This window comes from Perissodus microlepis, chromosome 12, assembly GCF_051167445.1.
Source record: "Perissodus microlepis isolate ML-2025 ecotype Zambia chromosome 12, ASM5116744v1, whole genome shotgun sequence".
Lineage (NCBI taxonomy): Eukaryota > Metazoa > Chordata > Actinopteri > Cichliformes > Cichlidae > Perissodus > Perissodus microlepis.
Window position 1 is genome coordinate 26840570 of NC_140472.1, and position 23726 is coordinate 26864295.

General features: G+C 40.4%; 1 protein-coding gene across 1 annotated transcript in view; it reads right to left on the reverse strand.

Annotated features, from left to right (window-relative positions):
• Nucleotides 1-13841: 13841 nt before the first annotated feature.
• cspg4ba (chondroitin sulfate proteoglycan 4ba) overlaps nt 13842-23726 on the reverse strand; it is a 32486-nt gene continuing 22601 nt past the window's right edge. The window contains exons 9-10 of the mRNA XM_084945809.1: nt 23318-23501; nt 13842-22849 (exon numbers count right to left, since the gene is read on the reverse strand). Coding sequence (XP_084801935.1) covers nt 20808-22849; nt 23318-23501 — 2226 coding nt within the window. The 3' untranslated portion in view covers nt 13842-20807. The remainder of the gene's footprint in view (nt 22850-23317; nt 23502-23726) is intronic.

The following is a 23726-nucleotide window of genomic DNA, read 5'->3' on the forward strand; positions in this document are numbered from 1 at the left end:
TATTGTTTGGTTCTTTGCATTTCTCAAGTACTTGACAAAACTTAATCATTTAATCTTACTTGGTTAAAAGCCAGCAGATAATGGTGTATGTGCTGCCAGCGGTCCTTCGTCGGCAGACAGGTCAGACAAGTGTCATGTATCCGGCTTAGCATTTCACAACAGCAAAATAACAAAGGGAGCGAACTGCACGGCTCTGTACGTTTCCTTGGCCGCGTCCCCGGAGGACCACTGCTGTGTTTGTGTTTTATGCTAAGCTCATGCTCAACTCACAGACAGATCTGCTGACAGCACAGGAGCCTGGGTGGCCATATGGGACATCTGGCCACTTTTAAAAGTGTCTGCAGCCGTGCCAGCAGCTGTGTCACTGTGCTCTACTGTAATTGCTCCCTGCAATAACATGTTCACGATGTAATATTTGTTCATCAATATGTTTAGCAGCCAGCGGGTGGCGACTCCTCTGGTTGCAAAAGGGCATGTGCTTTTATAGAAGTCTGTGGAAAAACAGCCCTCGCTTCCCTTTCTCTGTGTCAATTTTCTGATGAGCTGATGGGTTCAGCTGCTAGTTTCAGGTCACACTTGCAAAAACATGAAGTTTAAATTGCAAATTACGGTCTGTGCAAAGGGAACTACCTGCATGTTTGTTTAGCAACCTAAGGTTTGATAGTTGAAATCTGGTGACCAAAATCCACTTTGGGGTTGCGGAAGGAGATCATCCGATGTAAAACTTTAGCAAATTAAACCCCTTGTGACACCGGAGCGGCCAAAAGTAGCTGCCTCATTAGAGTTTGAAAGAATTATCCAGGGTGTGACTGCTGGCTAACAACTTTTCAGTTTCTGGTTTCGAGACCTCAAAATGATGGCGCTGAAAATGCTCAAGAAATGCTTCATAATTTGACTTTAGTAACCAGTGGGCGACATCCATCTTTTATACTGTTCATGACACATAAATGTCTAACTTCTGTCTACAAAGTCTTGAAACATTCTCTCAAAATGTACAGATATACTGGTGCTGTCAGCGTTAATCTCGTTAAAATGATGTTAACGCCATAACCGCATGAACGCGGCGTGGATTTTTCTGCCAATTCAGTTAGATTTCCCACCCCATTGCATCCATTCTGTACTGCTTATTCTTATCAGGGTCTTAGCTGGTTGTATCCCAGCTACAAGACATTATATAAAAGTTAGATTTATATTTAAAAAAAATTATGGTGATAGATGAAAAATCAGAGGATCGCTGAAGGTTTCATCCTCACATAGTAGAATATCTTATCCAGATTTACAAGAGTCCTTATCAAGATAGGAATTACAACATGACTTCCTCTTCTGAGGTTTTTGTGGTGATGCTTCAAAACAGTTGTTGAGATAATTCACTTCAAAGTGAGGGACAGAATGACATGTGGGAGCACTCGCCTTCTCTTTTCCTGTTTTCTTTAGTTTCTGTTGAAATCGCTTTCCTCTCCAGCACAAACTCAACAAGATCCGTTCAGCCTTTGGAAAGCTCATCCTTCAGGCGTTCTGTCAGTCTGCCAATGCCTGAGGAAATGGGTGCTCCTGTTTTTACATTTGTGTTCTGGCTGGCCTGAAGCTTTGGGGTTTCTGAGTGTGTAAAACTCATAAATATTAGGCAAAAGAGGTTCGTTGAGTAAGCTTAAGCACTGCTACTCTTTTTACCTGTGATTGTGAAAAGTACAAACTGGCATGATTTGAAAATCCTCCGTACACACACATTTATCATCACACGATTGTATCGTGTATTTGCAAGAGTGTGTCTTTGTCTAATGTCATCGTAAAGTCTGCAAATGTGATCTGAAGAAAAGGGTTGGTGGTGCTGGTGGGCGGTGACGGTGTTTCACTCACCGCAGTCTAGCCACTGCAGGAAACAAACAGCTCTTAACTGACACTTGGATTGCTTGTGAGACAGAACAGTGTCAGCAGCTGGCCACATTCCACAGAGAAAAAACATCAAGTGTGCAAAACCAACAACAAGCAGAGCAGCGCCGGAAATACCGGCCGGGGGGGGTTAAAGGGTTACAGCATAGCACGGTGCAAGCGTAAATGCTGGTGAGTAAAAAACACGGAGCAAGAGTCACTGCATTGCAACACTAATGAAAAACATCATGTGTCCGAAATAAGTTAGCGCTGCTCCTCTGAGACTTGGCTGTCTTCCTTTTGGATTTGCAGTGGATCTCTGGAATTCGCAGAATGTAACCCCAAATATATTCGGCACCCTTTCCAGCTGCTCTCACACAAGGAAAAAAGAAATACTTAGATAGCATGCTTTCACCTTTTTCATCAGCGAACAGCTGTTTTCACCTTTTTAAATTTATTTTTATTAAGAAACCATATTACTCTGTTAGAATTTTAGTAATGCTGACCGGAGGAAGAGTATCAGTTAAGTAAAAGTCTGTGAAGGTTCTCAGTCATCCAGGTCATCGTAGTCAAAGGAGCTTGCAAAGAAAAGCATCTGGACTTCTTTAAGTTACTTGAAGACGTTTCACCTCTCGTCTGGACTTCTTTAAGTTACTTGAAGACGTTTCACCTCTCATCCGAGAAGCTTCTTCAGTTCTGAACTGAAGAAGCTTCTCTCATCCGAGAAGCTTCTTCAGTTCTGAACTGAAGAAGCTTCTCGGATGAGAGGTGAAACGTCTTCAAGTAACTTAAAGAAGTCCAGACGCTTTTCTTTGCAAGCTCCTTTGACCAGTTAAGTAAAAGGCATTTCTCCTGCATATGAGCCGGCACCGGCGCTGCATTTAACCACATTAATGTCATTAAAACTGAATCAGTGTCTCGAGGTCCTTGCCTGTGTAAATGATATCTTTCAATATTCAGGTCAGATTCTACTGATTCAATTGGGACAAAAACACTGAAACACAACCCTCTTCAATGAATCCTCTATAACTGGAACCTACCCTAAAAACCTGTGCAACGTTTCACATCTGCTACTCTTAACTCGTACGAACTGAATGGATCACTTCCCTCTTGAGAGCTCTTGCACTCATATGACATAATTTCACCCTGAGTGCCATTGTGAGTTTGACCCTGGCTTCCTCTTATTGCTCCAGCTCATTAAAGGCTTCCAATAGTTATATTATAATACCAGGAAATGCCCTAAGGCAAACCGCAATGATTTCATCCCTCATATTTCCTCTTGTGATATTACAGAATTCAAAGAGGAAGAACAAAACCAAACACAGGATTTCTGTTAAAGGAAATGGCTTGTTTCAAATGGTAGTACAATATTTCAAGCTAAGGTGCGACTTTGAAATAACAGAACATGTTGTTCCTGCTTGCCTGTTGAAACTGCTTTTGTGGCTTCAGTTGTTTCAGTAACGTATGATCTCATCCGTGTAATCCAGGACTGCGCTTGTACTTGGCAAAAGGTTTCTGGTATAATTTCATCTTCTGCAAATGTGCACAGAGAACAGGACAACGTGTGAAGATTTTAACACTCCAACGAATGCTTATAGGATAGAAAATAGTTTTTTTTGTCTTCATCAGGTGCAGCATAGACAGAAAACATTTTAAAAGATTAGTTCAGTTTAACTTGGTTTAAAGCTACAAGACCATAAACCCAACCCATCCTTGTGGGTGTCTCACTAACTGCCATGAATGTAGAGTTGTGTGAAAAATGTAGTATAACCCGTGAGTCAGTAGCTTGTAGAACCTGCTTTAGCAGCAATAATTTGAAGCTAATATTTTCTGTATGACTTTATCAGTCTTTCACATCACTGTGGGGTATTTTTGACCCACTCAGCTTTACACCCTTCCTTCAGTTCATTTAGGTTTGTGATCAGTTGTTTATGCACAGCTCTCTTAAGGTCCTACCACAGCATTTCAGTCAGCTTGAGGTCTGGATTCTGACTGGGCCATTTCAACACGTTGGCTGAAATAGAAAAGAATCATCCTGCCGGGCATTCCTCGGAGTGTTTGGGAAAGTTGTCCTGTTGGACGACCCAATTTCAGCCAAGATTTAGCTGTCGGACAGATGGCCTCACTTTTGACTCGGGAATATTTTGGTATACAGAGTTCATGATCTACTAAATGGCTGCAAAAAACAAGCCTAAATATCACACGTTCACCGCCGTGTTTGACAGTTGGTTTGAGGTGTTTGTGCTGATATGCTGTGTTTGGTTTTAACTAAACATAGCACTGTCCATTATGGTCAAGCATCTACACTTTGTTTCAGTCTGTCCAAAGGACATTTTTCCAGAGGTCTTGTGCTTTGTCCAGATGCAACTTTGCAAACCCAACAGTTCTGCCACACTCTTTTTAGAGAGCTTTCTCCTGATAGCCCTTCTAAGCAAGCCATATGCGTTCAGTCTTTTGCTTTGCATGCTTTTACTGTCATGGTCCTGGGTCATGTGACCCAGTATTCTGAGTTTCTTGATGTTTTTGTTATTCTTTTCAGTCTAGTTTCATTTCAGTTTATCTAGTTACATTCTGTCACGCCTAGGTTACAGTTTTAGTTCATGATTTATCAAGCTCCCCATTTGTCTCATCCCTGTGTGAAGTTTTCTGTGTCAGATTGTCATGTTAAGTCTTCGTGTGTTTATCTGTCATGTTTCATGTCCAAGTTTTCTTTGTTTGTCAAGTTCGAGTCATTTCTGGGTCTCGTTATGTTTCCCGTTTTATTTTGAAAGAGCCTTGTGTTTTTTGTTTATTGTATTTAGCTTCACGTCCCCTGTCCTGTCATTATGTTAATTGTTGTCAGCTGTTTTCCCCATGTGATTCCTCTTCCCTTGTTCATTCCTTATGTGTATTTAGTCTGTTTCCGTTCAGTCAGTGTCAGATCGTCTGTTATCCTCACCGCAGATTTCATAGGTTTGCCTCATTGTTTCACTGTGTTTCCTAGTTTACTCAGTGTTCATAGTTTTTTCACTGAGTGTCACAGCCCTTTGTTAACACAGTATTCATAGTCTCCTTAGTTTCCCTAGTTTCATGTGCCATCAGCCACAATAAAGGCTCGCTTTATTTTTAAACTTCGGTTTGTCTCCACCGTGTCTGCATCTGGGTCTACCTCGTTGTCACACCGGCGCACCCTGCCGTGACATTTAGTTGTTGACACAGTTGGATCCTAGCTCTTCAGGTTTATCACTACAAACACCTCATCAATAAGCAGTTCTAGCCACTAGCTTATGTGATTTTCCCAAAAACGCCAAACTACTTTTCTTAATAGCCAGAGTAGAATTTATGCCATGAAAATGATATAAAAGATATCAATTCTCCAAGTCTGCATAGAGAAAGAAATACACATAGATAGAAAAGATCACTTCTGCACACTTCAGTGTTTCCTCAGGCTTGACTCTATCAGGTGTAATGCAGTCAATTTTACCTGCTTGAAAATGATGATCTCATTTCAGAAATTTCAGCTCTGTAAATTTTATTGCTTATAAAATCGCGCGTCTGCATCACCCTGCAGCTTCTTTGCCTGCGTAGCTGAACATCTTTCTTTCTTGTAGAGTTCATGCTTTTGGAATGCGATGTGTTTGCTTGTACTCAGCATATTCTAGCTGGAGGTGGGGGGATTCGAGCTGGATCTGTTTTCAGTTACTGGTCTTTGATCTGACACAGGGGAGAGATCCTGTCCTGACACAGCCGGCAGACTCAGGTGCAAAGGCGATATCAAGCACCGAATCTCGGGGATAAACCGATTCTCTTTCTCCAGGGAAAAACAGACAACCACTCCTCCCAGCACAGGATTCACATCACAGTCTCAGTGGAACAATTTCTACATGAAAAAGTGTGAATGAAGATCAAAGAAGCATGTTTCATGTTAGCCTGGGAGTTCTTTTTTCTCTTTTAAACTGAACCCTAAGTGTATAGACTTCAACACCTCTGCTATTTCTCACAAAAATAAAAGCAAAACCATCCACATTTGTTATTTTTATTCACTTACTGCATATTCAGTGGCAGTGGAAAATTACAATTACATTCTTTGCTGTCAGTGTCTCGTGAGACGTGGTGTCATCACTCGGCTGGAAAGGTTGTTAAGTAGGGTTGTTCCCACAGCTTTAAATATCTGAAGGTAGATGGCAGGATGACATATAACTTGTTCCCTTTAAGCAAACACTACATCTGAATACCGTTCTGTTTTGTTAGCTCATCGTGCAACGTGCCTGGAATATTTACACCCTGTCATATTTTTGAAAGAAAACGAAAGCACCTAATTTTTATGAAAACAGTTTGAGAGTACAGGATGAGCTATTGGTGTGAACGATTAATGAGGTGTTAATTAAGTCTATCAAGCGCTTGTGTTACTCCCAGGAGTCTGATTGTTTAGCCCACAGGGATACTGCTCACATACTTGAACTCAGAGAACGTTGGCGGAATAAACCAAAGGAATTTTCTCATTTTAATTAAAGTCTTTATCTTCCCAACTTCTTCCCAATCAAGCTGACAGTAGAAAACGTTTCTCTTCTTTGTTTATCTATTACGGTTAACTCTACAAGTAGATCTGTTTGTGCTTAGAGATTTTCGTGGTTTAATGTTATTTTGCTCAAATCCAATGCAAGCAGTTCTTATTTGTGCAGGAAGTGTGATTAGACAAACATGCCAGTAGCTCCCATGAGATCATCCACTGACCTCAGCAACAAGCAGCACCCTGCCCACTGCTAGGGCGAGGCTAGTCCTCCTGGAAAAGGCTCAGATTTGCTACACCCTGCTTATAAAACATTATTGTAGGCTAAAAATCGCATTTGCTGTTTCTAAATCTTTCACTGTTCCTAATCTGATTTGGAATGAACACAGTATAGTTTCTGTAGGTGGCTATGGTCTGAAATAGCACTAGAAGCACAACAAAATATTTCATTTTTGGGTTTGTTTAGTACTGGTATCATGAAATGAACATCCTGCCAGAGGCACACCCACTGGAAAATGTCCAAATACTACGTGCTAAAAAGACTTAAAGAGACCAGCTTGTGGAATTATTTTCTGAGGTGCTCTTTTTCTCTTTCTTAGGACAGAAAAAAGTTATAAACTCCTGATATTGTTTGAAGAAACATGTTAAGTCACTCATGTAACACACATCAGGAGATGATGCAGTTTAGATCTGTTCTTGCTACTGAAAATACCGTGTTTGGTTTAAGCAATGGAGGCGCCCGTATAGTGCACGGAGGAGGCAGGAAGAAACCGAGCACCTCTTTGTAAGTCATTGGACAAAAACCTGCATTATCTGCATATGTGGACATCACTCAGATTTGTACTAGAGAGCTTGCAGGGTCGGAACTGTTATCCAAAAACGTTTAGAGCTGCCTTTCATCAGTCAGCAGCTTAATACAGAATCGCATTTAAATTTCACCGTCCTCAAAGGGTGAACCCCCATTTTGGCAACCCCTCTGACCTGTCCTCTATTGCTACCATCAGCCCACACAAATACTTGGGGACCTGATGATGAACATTTCTTATTTTGCTTCCTCATAGTTTACCTCTTGCATGAAAGCTTGAGTAAAACCGACACGAAAGACAACGCGTTTTCTGATGGGCTTGTTTAAACCAAATGTAGCACCACAAAAACAGAAAAAGAATCTTTGCCTTCTCTGCTGTGTGCAACATTTTCTTATTGCAGTCTCTAATGACTGTGACAACCTTCATGGACCACCAGCCGAGATTTTAAGTTAAGCCCTGGATAAAAATATGTAGGGTTTTTTGTTTTTCCTTAGGGGTATACATGTATCCATACAAATGCAACATGGGAATTGTTTTATTTCTCAGCTGATACAAGGGAAGAGTGGAGGACATGCTGTATGTCCTGTACCTGGCAGAAGGTTCAGGAATGTGGGAGCACTCTGCATTCTTTAGCCCCGGTTTTGTTTTTATAGCCCTCACACAGGAAGCTCACTGCAGCAGGGCCTCATTCATGTTGTCTGAAAAACGCTGACTGCCATCCCACCCCCACCTCTCTGGCTGCTCTCCAAGACACACACACACACACACACACACACATGCATGCACACACACACCAGACAACACACAACATGCATTTTTGTAGTTGTGGGCCACAGTGGATTCTCCCCTCCCCCACCCCCATCAGAGAGTTTCATTTATAGCTCTAATTACAATAAACAAGCAAGAAGAACTGGGGAAGAGGCAGCTTAAACAATGATTTTCTCAGTGATAGCAGTTAATCAAATACTAGCTCACAAGTTTTAATATGCATTTTTAATATTTCTTGTCTACTCTGAATTAGATGGGGTTTTTTTCGGTTATGTTTCCTGTAGCAAACATAGGTTTTCAAGTTGCATTTGCCAATTTTTACACAAGCTGGATTATAAAAACTAAAAACAAGTTACATTTCCCTGCATACTTTTTGATAATGTCACAGGATTCAGGGCGGGGCGTCTCTGTCTTCACTGAGTTTGCACATTTAAAAAACTTCAAATGTAACTTTGAAGTAAAAACTGGAAAATCGTAGGTTATTTTTTTCCTTTCCACCCTCTCACTCTCACACAACAACCCTATCAGCTTGACCATCTTTGTCCACTGCTACCCACAGACCTCAGTTGACAGGAAGCTGGCCTACCGAGTGACTACTGGTGGTCTGACAGAAATTAACTGATTGACAGTTGACCAAGATCAGCACCTAAGCATACGTGTTAATGGGAGGAAAAAGTGAATGTGTGTGACCAGTGAATCAGTTTCAAGATGACTACAGATTTATCACATCCTCTCCATACTGTTCAATAATGATTTAATGTCGAGAACATGCTCCTCGGGGTATTACAGAGAGAGAGAGCATTTGAGGCCAAACATCTGTTGCATGACATGTGATAATATCCCACTGTGGATGAATCTACTGACAAGATTTGACAGGGAGTCGTCCTGTCAGTGGACAGTCGGACTCGTGGGAATTGTCCGCATGAGCGTGTGTTTGCATAGAGATACTGTTGTTGTTGTTGGAATCCCAAAAAGTTTTAAAAGCTGATGATCCAAATCAGGTCAGACTCGCAGGACCAAATCACTAAAATGTAGCCTTAAATTTGACACAGAAAAAAATGTTATTTAGATCATATTAAAAACAAAATGTCCTGCAGCTTAATCATCAACAATTCAAGCAGCTTTTGGTTAAATCTAATAAGTTAAAATCGGTGCTGGCTTAATTGGCAAAGAATGCAGCCATTCAATGACAAGTAAAAAGGAACGAAAATACACACATGCCCCAAAGTGCTCTCATATGCTATTTATTAAGAAGTGTTGACAAATTTATAGAAGAGCAACGCATGTATGTCCAAGAAAAAACACTACACATGCAGAGCCATCCTTACAGACACTCAGAGAAAAAAGAAACTTTTAACAGGACTTTATGAGGTCCTATGAAAAAAAGCAGCACACCCCAAGAGTCAATAGACTGCAGAATCACCTTTAGCTGCAATAACTTGTAGTAATAATTTCCTGAATGATTTATCAGTTGCTGAAAAATTTCTGGATGACCTCTGCAGGTGTTTGTTTATAGACAGCTCTCTGAAGTTCCTGCCACCGCATTTCAATCAGATGAGGCACTCTGACAGGGTCATTGCAACACTTTGATTCTTTCTTTTTCAGCCATTCTGTTATGTTTGCTGTTCGGCTTGCTGGTGAGCTTGTTGCATGACCCAGTTTTAGCCAGGCTTTATCTGTTGGACCGATAGCCTCACATTTGACTTCAGAATACTTTGGTATGCAGAAGAGTTCATTGATGACTCAGTGACTGCATGGTGCCCAAGTCGCAGCCCAAATCATCATCCCCCCACCACCATGCTTAACAGTTGGCTTGAGGTGTTTGTGCTGATATGATGTTTGGTTTTCATGAAAGGTGGCGCTGTGCATTGTGGCCAAACATATCCATTTTTGTCTCATGCGTCCAAAGGCCATTGTGCTGCCATGTTCTTTTAAGAGAGAAGTGGTTTTCTCCTGGCAGCTGTTTTCTAAACTTTAAAATTTAACATGCTAACTGAGGCCTGAAGCGTCTTGGGGATTTTTTTGCATTGCATGGTCTGACAGTGGGGTTGAATATGTTGGGGCATTTACTCCTGGGAATATTGGCAAGTGTCTTGAATATTTTCCACTTGTGCATAGTCTTTCTCGCTCTAGAATTAAAGACTTCAAATTGTTCATTTCTATGCCAGTAATATGGGTCTGCTAAGTGGTTCACACACACTTTATTTTTGACATTAATGTAAATTACACGATTACACAGTACAGTTTTCCTGGCCAGGGATTTCTTTCAAAGTGTGCATCTATTTGCTTTCAGTGCCACTTCAGATCACATCAGCCATGTGCAGAGAAGGGAGAAAAGCACCACTCAATGCCAAAACAGGGGGAAAAAAGCCTGTCATGTCTGTGGATCAAGCAGCTAATCTCTTCCCCAGCAGAGGAGAAATGTATAAGCGCCCAGATTAAAAAAAGGGCGCCTGATACTCATCCCACATGGGTAAAGAACTCTGGGAAGGAAAAAATTAGATCACTTGCAGCGAGGCCTTTTTGTTTTACCCCATCATTTGCACAGCAGTGCTTTCTCCTAAAAGCAAACCATCTTGGCTTTCGGCACCAGCATGATAGATTCTGAAAGCTTTTGCAGTATTTTACATGCCTTGATTAGCTTTTACGAATACACTAAATGACACTTTGTGGCTTTTTCAAGGCAGCGACATTGTTACTCTAGAGAGAATATTCAGTCTTTTTCAAAACTGCAACACAGTCTTTGTAAAATCCAACTGTAAAGGGAAGAGACTCAATTAACCATCTGGGTTTGTCTGTGTGGAACTGTATTAAGCCAAATGAGCCAAGACACCATTGTCTCTCTTAGTCTTGTCTTACAGGGTGCTATTGTTCTTTAACCTTCAGCCCCATAATTTCCAACCCTTAAATTACAATGATTACTCTGAGATCTAATATCAGAGGGCAAGAACCTATCATCTCAGAGTCTCAATCGCTCCATTTAGTTGCCCATAAGTACAAAGGGACAATATGTTATCGGCATTAGCTCACTTTTACTTCCCACAGCTGCAATTTTAGTACTGCAATGAACTGTACTGTTGCAACTTTGCCACAGTTAAGAGAGCCAGTGTCATGTTTATTTGAGATGCATTTGTATATTTAATGTAAAACTCATATATGCAAACTGATATTCAACTTCTTTTATTTTTCTTTTAATTTGCCAGAAGGTTCAATAAACAAAAACTATTTCTAAAAACATCCATCCATTTTCTTCTGCCTACTTGGGACTGGGTCATGGGGGTAGCAACCAATCCAGAGAAGCTGAGACCTCCATCTCCCCAGCCAACTCCTCCAGCTTGTTCAGGAGAACACCAACGCATTCCCAAGCCAGGAGAGAGATATAATCTCTCCGGTGTGTTTTGGGTTTGCCACGGGGCCTCCTCCTGGTGCTGGTCTATACAGAGCACAGATTTCATACCGTAACCTGTCAAACCGTTTGCCAGAATCTCTTCAAGGCAGTCTGAAACTCTTTTTCCATGGTCTCTCCAAACTCCCACACCAAAATTTTTATTGCTTCAGCCGCTGCCTGAGCTGCACGCTGCTTGGCCTGTCAGTACTTACTGGATGCGTCCAAAATCCCAGAGGCTAACCAAGCCTGATAGGACTCCTTCTTCAGCCTGATAGTTCTTTTCACCTCCGGTGTCGACCATCTGGTTTGGGGGTTACCACCATGACAAGTACCAACCACCTTGTGGCCGCAGCTCAGTGCAGCAGCTTCAGCAACGGAGGTGCTCCAATCTCCCTCGGAATGCTATTGAAGCTCGAAAGTCGTGATTCATGGGGGTTTATGAATTACTCTTTGTCTGGTCCCTCACCCAGGATCAATTTGGCATGAGACCCTACCAGGGGGTAAAAGCCCCCTGATAACATATCCTCTGGCATCCCTGGGACACACAAACTCCTCCACCATGATGAGGTGGCAATTCAGGGAGGACAAAACAAGCAACAATGTAATTTTTTGGCAATTATTTCATGGTTTGGGCTTTATAGGGTTAAACTAGCTCAAACTTCTAACAGGTACATCAGTGTTAAAGTTAGTCAAAGGGAGATTAGAACTGATGACACGTGCATGACAAGCAGTCAATAGTGACGTGGCATGTCACGCTCATTCTTTTCTCAACCCCATGAGACTTGCTAGAGGCATGACTGGGATAGCGACGTTACTCCACCATTTTGTTCCCCACTGAAACTTCTTAACAATTAAATAAACTGGGGCAGATTTCTTGTCTCCAACTCACAATTCCTCAGATAATCCCTTGACCTGATCGATGCATGAATGCACTGGAACATACTTTTGTAGACCTTTGTTCCAGGGGAATTTTAGGAACACTGAACTGTGATTTAGTGCCAGTATTAACACTATCATTCTTAACACAACGACACTAGCAGCAGGGATAAAGAAACACTAAAATACAACCGCACAGAGCCACTGGGAAACTGTAAAAGAAAGCTCCTTGTCCATCATTTTCTCTGACAGTTTACTGGATCCCATATATATGAGATCTCTGAGATAAAAGTGGTAAATAGAAAAAACAAAAAACATTTACATGGAAAATCCTAATTATTCTTTGAGATTATAAAGTGATACATTTGCAAAGAAAAACTAATTGTGAGTTTAAAGTCACATGTGTTTTTTCTGTCATGGAACCACCTGGCTTTCATTTGCAAAATTGGATCAATCTCATCACACCACAGAATCCTCTCATAAACTGGGACACACATGTTTGAAAGGATATGCAACAGTAACTGATACACAAAAACCTTTCGCCCAATCAAAATCTGTATGTTGTTCTCTTCTGAATTGCCCCAATTTATTCTGATAACATGTCATCTAAAATATCAAATTACTCCTAATTACAAAGTATAATTTGATTGGATCATCCACTGTACATAATTCAAAACAGGCAGCAACAACTCTGGGGCAATGAGGTTATATTTTAAATGATCTCGAGAACTACTCTCCTAAGAAGTGGCAGGTCTAAAAAGCAACAGATGAACAGCATCTGAAAGTCATGCCCTTACGAAATAGGAAAAATAGGAAAAAGTAAAGTAAGTAAAGAACTGACACAGAGGACCTAAAAGATGAAAAGGAAAGGGAAGCAGGGAGGAAAGGCTGATGTATGCCAAATTACACGACAACTGGACTGAAAATCACTGGCAACAGGTCTGATAAGAGTGATGAATCCAAATTTAAAATTCTCGGTTCAGTATGTATAGAAGACGTAAAGAGAAAAGTAGAACAGTGAATGTCTATAGCCATCTATAAAACACGGTGGAGGCTCGGTCATGGTTTGGGTCTACACTACAGTTAGTCATGTTGGGGATCTTTTCAAAATTTATGGATTTATGAACGCAGAAAAGTACGATCTGATTTTGATTCACCACAGAGTACTATCTGGAATGTGTCTTATTGGCAATAGCTTGGGCAGCAAGAGCATACCTGGACAAAAAACAGAAAATTGAGGACTATCAATCAAGGATTGGCCTCCCCAGAGCCTGTACCTCAACATTGCTGAAGCTGTGTGCAATCATTTTGAACAGAAAAAAAAGAAAAGAAAAGCTTTTAAAGTCCTTCAAGACTTTAAAAGCTTTCCATGAAGACTGGAGAACTACTACTTAAAGAAACTACAGGAAAGCTGCCTAAGAGAAGAATTAAGGTATTCAGATAAAATATCGACTTTTAAGCTCAGTAGCACTTTTTAACTTACATAATAGAGTTGGTTGCATTTTGGAAAGTTTTAATAAAATGCTGAAAATATTTTCCATTTTACTATGAAAATAAAAAAAAATGAGGGCAGCTCAAGACTTTTGGACACTACTGTAATTTAATAATTTTAATATTTTTTAAAAGTTCTTTTTACCGTTACCTCTCTGCCTGGGGCTTATAAAAGGATGGCTCCATTACAAATGACCCTTGAGGGGAACCATGACATCTGACAAAACTGTAATACTTTATGGTGAGATTAATGGTTAAACACTGACTTTATATCCAACCAACTTCACATGTGCCTCAGTATCCTCTCTTTTTTAACACCCTGCTCGGCTCTGCCAAACAAAAGATTGTAAATCATTTGTGTAAATCACAAAACAAACCATGCAAATTATTCTAGACAATAGATAGGGCAGAGTGGTTTGTTAACAGCTACTTCAGTCCTTCCTATCGTCTGCATTCCTAAACCAAACAGGCAATCTAATCATATATAACACTTGCGGGTGGTCTCACTATGAATATGTGTGTTTATATGATTTATCTTTGGTTTTTGTGATGATGAAAGAATTCAAACAAAGTGGTTTTGGCACAAAAAATGTTGGCTTGACAGTTTTGGGACTGAGGTCGGAGGTTTGGATTAAAATACGGGGAAGTACAGGAAAGGACAATGACATGCCTGTGTGTTTGTTTATGTTTGTGTGTGTGTCCGCTGTTTACCCCCGTCTCTACTGAATAACCATTACGCTAGTATTTTTCAAATTTCCTCAACAACTGCTAGTACTGTGGTCCCAGTTTAATGAGTATCTTGAATGGTGCTTTTATTGTGAAAGCTGCACAGCTAGGGGATTATCCTAGTATCGAAATTCAGTTATATAGAACAGCTTTCACATATCAACTTGTTTTGAGCAGCCTACTCTCCCACGACATGATGTGACCTTTGGAAGTTTACCCCAAATTCAAGTTTTCTCTATTGAAATATCAAAACACAAAATAAATGAATAAATAAAAATATAAATAAATAGAAAATACAAGGTGCCTGTGCCCGTTTCTGTTACTTTATATTACAGACTATAACCCATGATACTGTTGCTCAGAGCTGGTCCTGGGAAAATGTGAGATTTGTTACATTGTGACACTTGAAACTGGTTCAGTCATTCTTATCAGTACGGTGGACCTACTGAAAAAGTACTGGGCGCTTCTGATGACTACTCCTAATTGTTGACACAGTGTGTGGTGAGTTAATAATAATCCTTTAAACATCTTTTAAGCCATTCTGCTTTTTCAATCCAGAGCTGTCCACCCCAGACAGGTCACTCGTCCATTACAGGGTTAACACTGAGTGGCAACCTCACACTCAGATTATGTCAATTTAGATTCACCAATTACCCAAGAAGCTGGAGAGAATCCAAACACTCCCAGGGAGACCATGTAAACTCGACAGCGACAGGCCTCAGCCGACCGAGTGTTTGGACGGCTGCTTTAACCAACATGTCCCTCTGCAAGCAGAATCTAACCCTGCTTTACACCATGAGTGGGGGTGTTACAGTCCCAGCAGGTCCACTGTGGGTTGTTGTGCATCTCTGTGTAGTGTTGCTCTCTCACTTCCTCTTCTGGGTTAGGTACCACCACTCTTCCTGTGGAGCAATGATTTGCACACAGCTGACTCTACTTGGCAAAACACCATAGGAGTGCAAATTCTAGGAGTGAGAGGAAGTATCTAGTTCCCCTGTGTCATTATCCTGGCAGCGTTTGGGTAGTGTGTGCCGTTGTTTACTTCTCTGGGTAAATGAGTGGGTTTGCTTTATCTTTTTAATTTCCACTTAAACCCTTCCTGCCTAGAACACAAGTTTTTCTGTTGTCCTAGTCATTTCTTTCAATTAATGTTTGTAATATGTAATATGCAGTGTTTGCTCTTTGTCTTCTTTTCCCCTGGAACACTCTTATTGTCACACCTTCTTGGAATTTCTGAAAAATGTTATAAACTATGCATGGAAACAAACGGTCCAAATGAGAGTCCAAGGCAAGGATTTCCAGCATTAATGTACCAATCTGGAGAGAAAAAGGGGATATTTTTGAGTTCTCCTACTATTGCCCAATCCAGATGTTTAATTAATTTAAATAACAAGAATGTGTTCAGGACAGGATTTCACTTGAGCTAATCTGGTAAAGCATTCCCAGAAGCTTATGTATACAGAATCCAACTCCTCAACAGGAGTGCCATCAACACGGTACAAACCATGTTTGACTCTTATTGTTCTTCACAATATGTGTTGGTGTCCTGAAAAAGTTTGGCCTTTGTGCTCCTGCGGTCTAAACTCTGCATGGACCGGATCACAACTGATATTCAAAGACCACATCTAAGGATGCAATTGTTCTCCCATCAATAAAAGAACCGGCAAAATGAAAACAGATTAGGGCTGGGCATCAAGAAGAAAGGATAAATGTCAATGGAATAATAATACAATAAATGGTTAGTTGAAATAGAAGACTTTAAGAATGTAATAAAACTCAGGTACCTTGGATTAGTGAAATGTAAAACTATTTCACGGTTAAAGCTTACTCTATATGGAAACAAATGCTAGCCTGCGAATCATGCCAATCCTTTGCTCTGACATTATTTGACTATGCTACGGCTCCTAGCTGAAAGCAGTAAGTGGTGAAGGCAGCATTTCTAAATAATACAGGAATACATCTTAGCCAAGAAAGGCCATCTTACCTAATCCAAAGATAACATCCAAGGGAGCCAAAATTATTCCTGAAGATCCCCTGGTCAAAAGCGTGTGACACCTTGCTTGTGTCAAAAACAGAGTATAAAATATGGATTTGCCTCCCACTGATTTTGGACTTTTGGGTCACATTATTAGTTTTACAGCTGACTTTAGCTATACTTGGTTACCAAGCTGCATTCATAAGTTATAAATGTGCAACATACAGACACAAACACTGGATAGTTAGTGGTAACTGAAGGACTAATAAAACAGTAAAAGATCAGTCATCAAAACTGAAGCACAAACTTCTGGGATGGTCAGCAATACAAAGCAAGCCGTAATACAAGACAGATAATACATTAAAGACAGACTGAAGAGCTCCAGTTTAATAACTAAGTGGGGCATGAGGCCTAGCAGACAGTGGCTCCAGCTGCCAGTCAGAACACCTGACAATCAAAGCTATCACATCCCTTTAATTATCCAGGTATATGAGTTATTATTAAAATAATAATAACAATCATCATCATCAGCCCAAGGACAGTTGCTACGAGGATCTAAACATGTTTTTTAATGTTGTAAAGTTGGACATTTCAATACGAGTCTGTGGGGACTGCTTCCCTTCTGCAGTCCCGACAAACTGCACTTCTTGCAGCTTCCATCTTGTATTCTTTTTCTTTTTGCAGTTGCAAAGGCAGCTCCTCTTTGTCGAAAAGCAGTCAAACACCAAGAAAAGATAAAGTGAATTCTTTGTTTTTACAGTGCCTTTGGTCCCGTTTTTTTCCTCCATCGTGTCTAATTTTTTTCTGAATTGCAAAAGCTGTGGAATCCAAAAAAATAAAAATACATTTAAAGTTTCATTTACCTTTTTTAAAGTATTCACATTGCAGTATAGAACACCATGCAGCTATGTATCTGTTGGTGAATTGATGCAAGACGTTTTCAATTTACAGCAGAACTTATTTATGCTTAGGCGTACATTCTGTATTTCTGTCCTACACACGACTAGGGCTGCCACAAACGATTATTTTGATAGTCGACTAGTCACCGATTATTTTTGTGATTAGTCGACTAATCAGATCATGCATCCATTGGACGTAAAACGTACAGCTTATTGCACCAGCATGCATCTGCTCTTATATAACTATCATTAGCTTATAGCTTTAAGTGTTTAAGGTATGTGCTAACTAAAAATAAAGACAAGATGATAGTTTGTTAAATTTTAATGAAATTTGCAGATTGTTTCGGTGAAGTTTAATAAACTCCTTGCTATCTAAAATATAACGGGACACCGGAGTATATTCTCGAGCATCTCATGCTTCTGATAATCAGTTGTCTGCTTGACATTTATTCAGCTGTGTAAAAACTATAACTTTAATCTCAGCCAAACCGATTTACTCAGGAACAAATAAAATACTAAAAAAAAAAGCCAAACAATAACATTTTTAAGTTATCTAAGTGACTTATATATCATGTTTAACCTGAGTAGCGAAAGACGGCGGTGGGTTTGAAAACGATTTGCCGGAAGTCCGGTGTGCTCACCGGCTCTAGTGAGTCTTGCCCCCGGCTAGCTATCGAGCTAGAGGGTAACAGACGTCTCCGAAAACGTCGGAGCACTTTTGAAAGTATGTGGTGTCTTGATAAATTGAGCAGATATTTGAGGTTTACGCAGTTACATTCTCGCCTGAAAATATGTTAAACGTTTATTTTGTGACCCAGAAAGAATAATAAGAGTAATATTAAAACTAACTAGCTGCCGCCATTGTTGGAAAATGAGCTGGGCTGCGCTGGGCCGCGCTATGAATTCTGGGACAGAGCTACTTCTTCTTCTTCGGGGTTTAACGGCAGCTGGCATCCTTGTACATGCAGTGCTGCCATCTTCTGTTTCAGTCTGTTATTACACTCTTAAATCCTACTACTTATTCCTGCGTCTTTTGTGATCTTACAAAGCTTCAAATGACGCGTCGACTATTAAATCAGTCGTCGACGATTTTGATAGTCGACGTAATCGTGACTAGTCGACTAATCGTGGCAGCCCTACACACGACCATGGCAACAATAAACTCAGGCCTTCCTATGCTTTGTTGCACTTTCACTTTCTGAATGTCATTATTGTGGTTAGCAACAGTATCCCCATGAAGGGCAGTTGACATCACTGTGTTAATTTTCCAGCTCACATGTGATGCAGCTGCTCACTGCTTTCTGTAAATGAGCTCCATTAGCTCATTTACAGTCAACAAGACACCCCCAGCTGCCCAGCACTGATTGTGTACGAGTCTTGAGCTGAATGTGTTCCTTGCATACTTCATGAACTCACTGTCATCTTTAATTAACACCTGTAACGTCCCCTGTGTTTGTGTGCTTCGGGTCAAGAAAACAAGTAATTGCTTTCTTCACATGATACCATCAGCCATGTGGACTGACTCACAGCAGGGAAGCTTCAGCTAGAAAAAAAGACCCATTTGGTTTTGCAAATCACATTACATGGCAACCATGTTTGCAGCCACTCAGATTCACTGGCATTTGCTCTGAACATATTAGGTATTTGAACAGACATTCTTATGGAGGGGACAAACACATCTTAGTGCAGATAACATCGCATGAACATTCATTAAAGTAATTGCAGGAAACTGTGAGAATTCATGATCACAACACATCTTTATCTAATGGTGTAATTCGTCTTTTTTGTAGCAAGCACAGTGCCACAAAGTGGAGGGTAACAAGCAGCAAGATAGTTTAAATTACAGTGATAGCGGAAACGGCCAAAAACCCATTTAGGAAGGAAAAAAAAAAAGTGATAATTTGGTTGCTAAACATTTTTTTATGAGGAGAAGTAAACTAATAATTGACCAGAAAGACTGCACACGCATATTACACTGCTACTGCAGAAACTAAAATAAAAATAAGCTGTTTACAAACATTAGGTTTATTTAAAATATGGTATAAATAAATATGACACTTCTGTTACATGGCAAGTTACACAACTGAGTCGAGACTAGCATAAAATAAAAGGACAATTCTCTTCAGTATAAAATAATTTCATGCTAATGGTAATTTTATCTGACCGCAGTCTCATCCCCCAGAGCAGTACCATTCATTTACAGCAGTTACATTACAGTGTACAGCAGACGTATTCAATAATTTGACCACATAAGTTAGAACTGGTTTATCAGTGATAAATAATAATTATATATCGTACAAGGACTCATTTCAGTCACAGAAAATCTGCTCTTTGTCTAGGAAAGCCCTGTCAGCAGCTGTAGTACAGTGACGTTTTGTACACAAAAGTCACTCCTCAATAAAAAGCAAACATGCTACACCTCAGGTGAGTTGTAGGTTAATGAGCCTATTAATAAATTATAGAATAATCCTTGTGTTTTATATTTAATAACTGAGGTAAAGATGAGAAGAGTAAGAGTAGAGTTGTATAATTTAAAAGATTTCTACCTTGATTTTTTTGTATGCACTTCTTTAAATATAAAAATACTGGAAAGAGTAAAATAAAATTACATCATTTAACCAAATGTGTTATCAATGACTTGATCGGTTCTATGAAGAGAGTGGTACAAAGCCATGCTGGGAAACATTTCGGGCAGATTTTCCTTTATGTTATGTCCCATAATTTTAAATGGACCTCAGTTATCAACAATACATGTAACCCTCAATAAAGGTGAATGACAAACTTCCTGAGTTTACAACATTTCTAAACTATAATATCTATACAAAATCTGCACAATCAGTTGAAATGCCAGTGTCAGTCTTAGTAATTCACAGTTATTAGAATCATCTTCCACTCTGCTGTTCATAACTCTTAATGGGAGAAACTGCAACATGCATGAGGACATTGTTGGTTACATATACATGAGGCACAAACATTGTTTATAATTCTCTACAATTACCACTTTGTAAATGCTCTAGTGAACAGATTCTGTCCCACCAACTGAATGTGCAGCAGTGGTTGTGGTGTTGGACAATGAGTTAATATGAGCAGTCCTGCTTCTGATAAATATATCGCAAAGGACGTTTCACATCCAGCAGACACAGAATATTGTTATCACCTTGTTGGGACAGCGTTTTAGGGCATAAAAATCATCATGTTTTAACTCTTGTTTAGCTCTTTACAAAAACTCTTGAAATTTTCCTTGCTAAATTATTCTCCTTCTGCCAACCCAAGATGGTTGCTGACTGGTCTCTAGGCCCGTGTGACTGGGACTGTAGCTATTGGATTCAAGGTAACAGCCAGCAACCATTTGACAACCAGCTAGGGAACAAATATTTTTCCTTTGCAGCCTGTGTGACTAGGGCCTTATTCATTTCATCATATTGCGTCATACATCCAAAATGGCGAACAAGTTATTGTCACACCGTCAGTGGTCATGTAACTCTAAAACCTGAATAGTGACAACTTCTGCTGTAAAAGATCATACCCAGTATTGATTCTTCTGCAAAGTGGGAGTAGCGGTTCTAATCATTTGGCATGATGTAACAGGGGAGCCATTACTCCATGAACTTACAACCATGTTTGAATCAATTGTGTTATAAGTTGTGCCCTGGTTTGGTGCCAATAACCGATCAAGCACTGGGCTGCCTGGGCAGTTATGGTTTAGAGGAGTGACAGTCACAGTGGGAACTGCTGGGCTCCTTTGGGTTTGGCCTTGGTAAGATGAACTGTTTGGAAGACCGGTGGATGTTTGCTCCTGTGCTGTAGCAGTGCTCTGCTTTCTTTGCCTGTGGTGTCGAAGAAAGACAACCAGCACCACAAAGATGATTACAAGCAGCAGCAGAGCAAGCAGTGGTAAGATAATCAGGAGTGGATTAGACGTTTTTTGAGGGTAGGACTCGACACGAACTGGTGTGTTTTTGAAGAGAAACTCCTCTGTTTGAGATGGTTTGCCCAGAGTTGTACCAAAAACGCTAGTTCTGTTGGAGTTTCCCCAGCGGTTGCGTCCTCTGAACTTTTGCTGGTTTATGCTTGGTTGTTGGGTGGAGAGGAAAACTGTAGACAGGACTGGAAAAGCAGTCTTGATTGATGCCTGAGGCACAGATGATGTAGCTGAAACAGGACTCTTTGTGGGTGGAATAAATGCTGGATCATATGGCACAACTGTAAAATGTAATTCCCCTTTAGCAGGTTGGACGCTATCAGCTTTCAGAACAAATACTACTGAATCGTTCAGCTCTTCAACTCCAGTCATGTTAGCATTCAGCTCTAAGGCTACCTTCCCCTGCATGATCTCTTGAAAGGTGAAGGACTCCACTGGGATAGCTTTTATGGTCATTTTTAATTTTGGTCGAACCACTTTCCCATACCTAGGATAGGATAATACTTCAAAGACGGGGTCACTGTCACTTATATTAGCCAGTTCAGATGCATTGAGAAAGTTTACATTGAATTTGACCGTAATCCCATTGGGAATCCTTAAACCTTTACCAGTCTGGAGTAAAGGTTTCACAGTTATGTTAAGCACTTGGTCAGTCAGATTTGCCTCTGAAGTGAAAGCAGTGAACTCAAAGCTGTCTTCGACAGAAGAAAGGGAGATCATATGGTAGGACAACCTTCCTGTCTGGAGATCTTCCTGGTCAAACAGCGTAACCTCTCGGTTGTCTCTCAAAAGTTTGCCAAATCTCGGAGGCCTTGTGATCTGGTAGTAAACTGTGACATTTTTCCCATTGGTCTCAGCAGCAAGGTTGTCCTCGGTCAGAGATACTGAAGTCCTACCTTGCTGGAGTTCTAATCCAGTATTTTTGACAAGAGTGATGGTAATTTCTGACACTTCTAGGTTAAAGAGTTTGTATATTGGTTTATGATAACCATCTGTAACACTGAAGTAGAACGCTCCAGAGACAGAACTTCCATCATGGACGAAACAGACACTTCTGTTATTGATTTGAGCTTGGGTAAAGGCCACTATTGACTCATTCAAACTTCCTTTGAGAGCCAAGTAACCATTGCTTGGCTTGCTTATCACGGAGAACTTAATATCATCAGGAGGATTGTCCAAGTCTTCAATTTTGAGATTTTCTGGCCCAAGGGCTATTGTATCTCCTTGTACCACCTTCAGACTTGGAGCTTTGGTTTTTAGCAAAGGTGGCTGGTCATTCACAGGGATGACTGTAATATTAAAATGCTCCACAACAACATCACTGTCGTCTTCAGGGCGTTGTGCAGTTTTTCCCTTAGGATTAAGCCAAGCGCTGAATATAAAAGAATCCTGAGTTGTCTCCGAGTTGTCGTGTTTATAGGTGATACCATATTTTTTAATAATGAATTGTGAGAAATTAGGTTTCTCCTTGGTTAGGTTTCTCTCACCAACCACGATGACACCATGTTGAGGCAGAGATGTTACCTGAAACCACACCTCATAGGAGCTACGCTGAGGTGTAGGCAGCTTGGACATCAGGTTAGTGGCATCGAGCTTGGACTCGTCAATGATGACACTCTCCCCTTCTGTCACCTCAGCACCTGTCACCAAGCAAACTTCAATTAGTCAGTCCCAACAATGTGCTAATGTCAGTGCCATCATCTACAGTTTTAAGAGTTTGAGAGGTGGGCCCTAGGAGAAAGCACACCTGCCACTTGACTAAATGTTTTCAAAAAGGAGGGCTTGGTAGCTAATATTCTCTTGCTTCTCCCCAGCAGGCAAGCATGTGGTTTGTCTGGGTGTTTTTCTGGTTTCATTTTCTTTCTTTTAAACATTTAGGCACTGACTTTTTCTCCCCCCACTTTCATTTAATTAAACAAATGTTGGTTCTCTTAAACTCTGTTATCTGTGCCGTCTCCTAATTTTATCTGAATTTTACACCGGTTCAGAACACACATATTGTAAGGATGCTCACATTATGAGGTTAATTTTTTATTTATTTATTTTTCCTTAAAGCAGCAGTGTGTCTGACCAGAGCTGCTAACACAGCTGTAGAGTCATATTCATACCTGTGTTTGCAAGCAGGATTGTGTTGTGTTCGGGTCCAGTATTCTCATATGAGATGTCAAATCTGAAGGTCTGACTGTCCATTGAAGCAGGTGGTGATGCTACAGAGAAGGTCATTGAGTCCATGGCTTCCCAGCCAACTGACTCAACAGGAGTTTGAATGTAAAAAACCTCTTTCCTGTCCACCTGTGGTACACAAACACTCCAAAGAGTCAGGCAAGCCAAGTTACAAAAGAAATGTACATCTATGAAGTTACTGAAATCAGCCATCCTCAAAATGAACATAATCAACTGTGTAATCTGTGCAGCGGCCTCATTCTTAAAGATGTTTCTGCAGTCTGCATAATATTTAATCATTACTTTAAATCTGCTCTGCTCAGCGGTAAATATAGCACAACCATCACAGCTGTG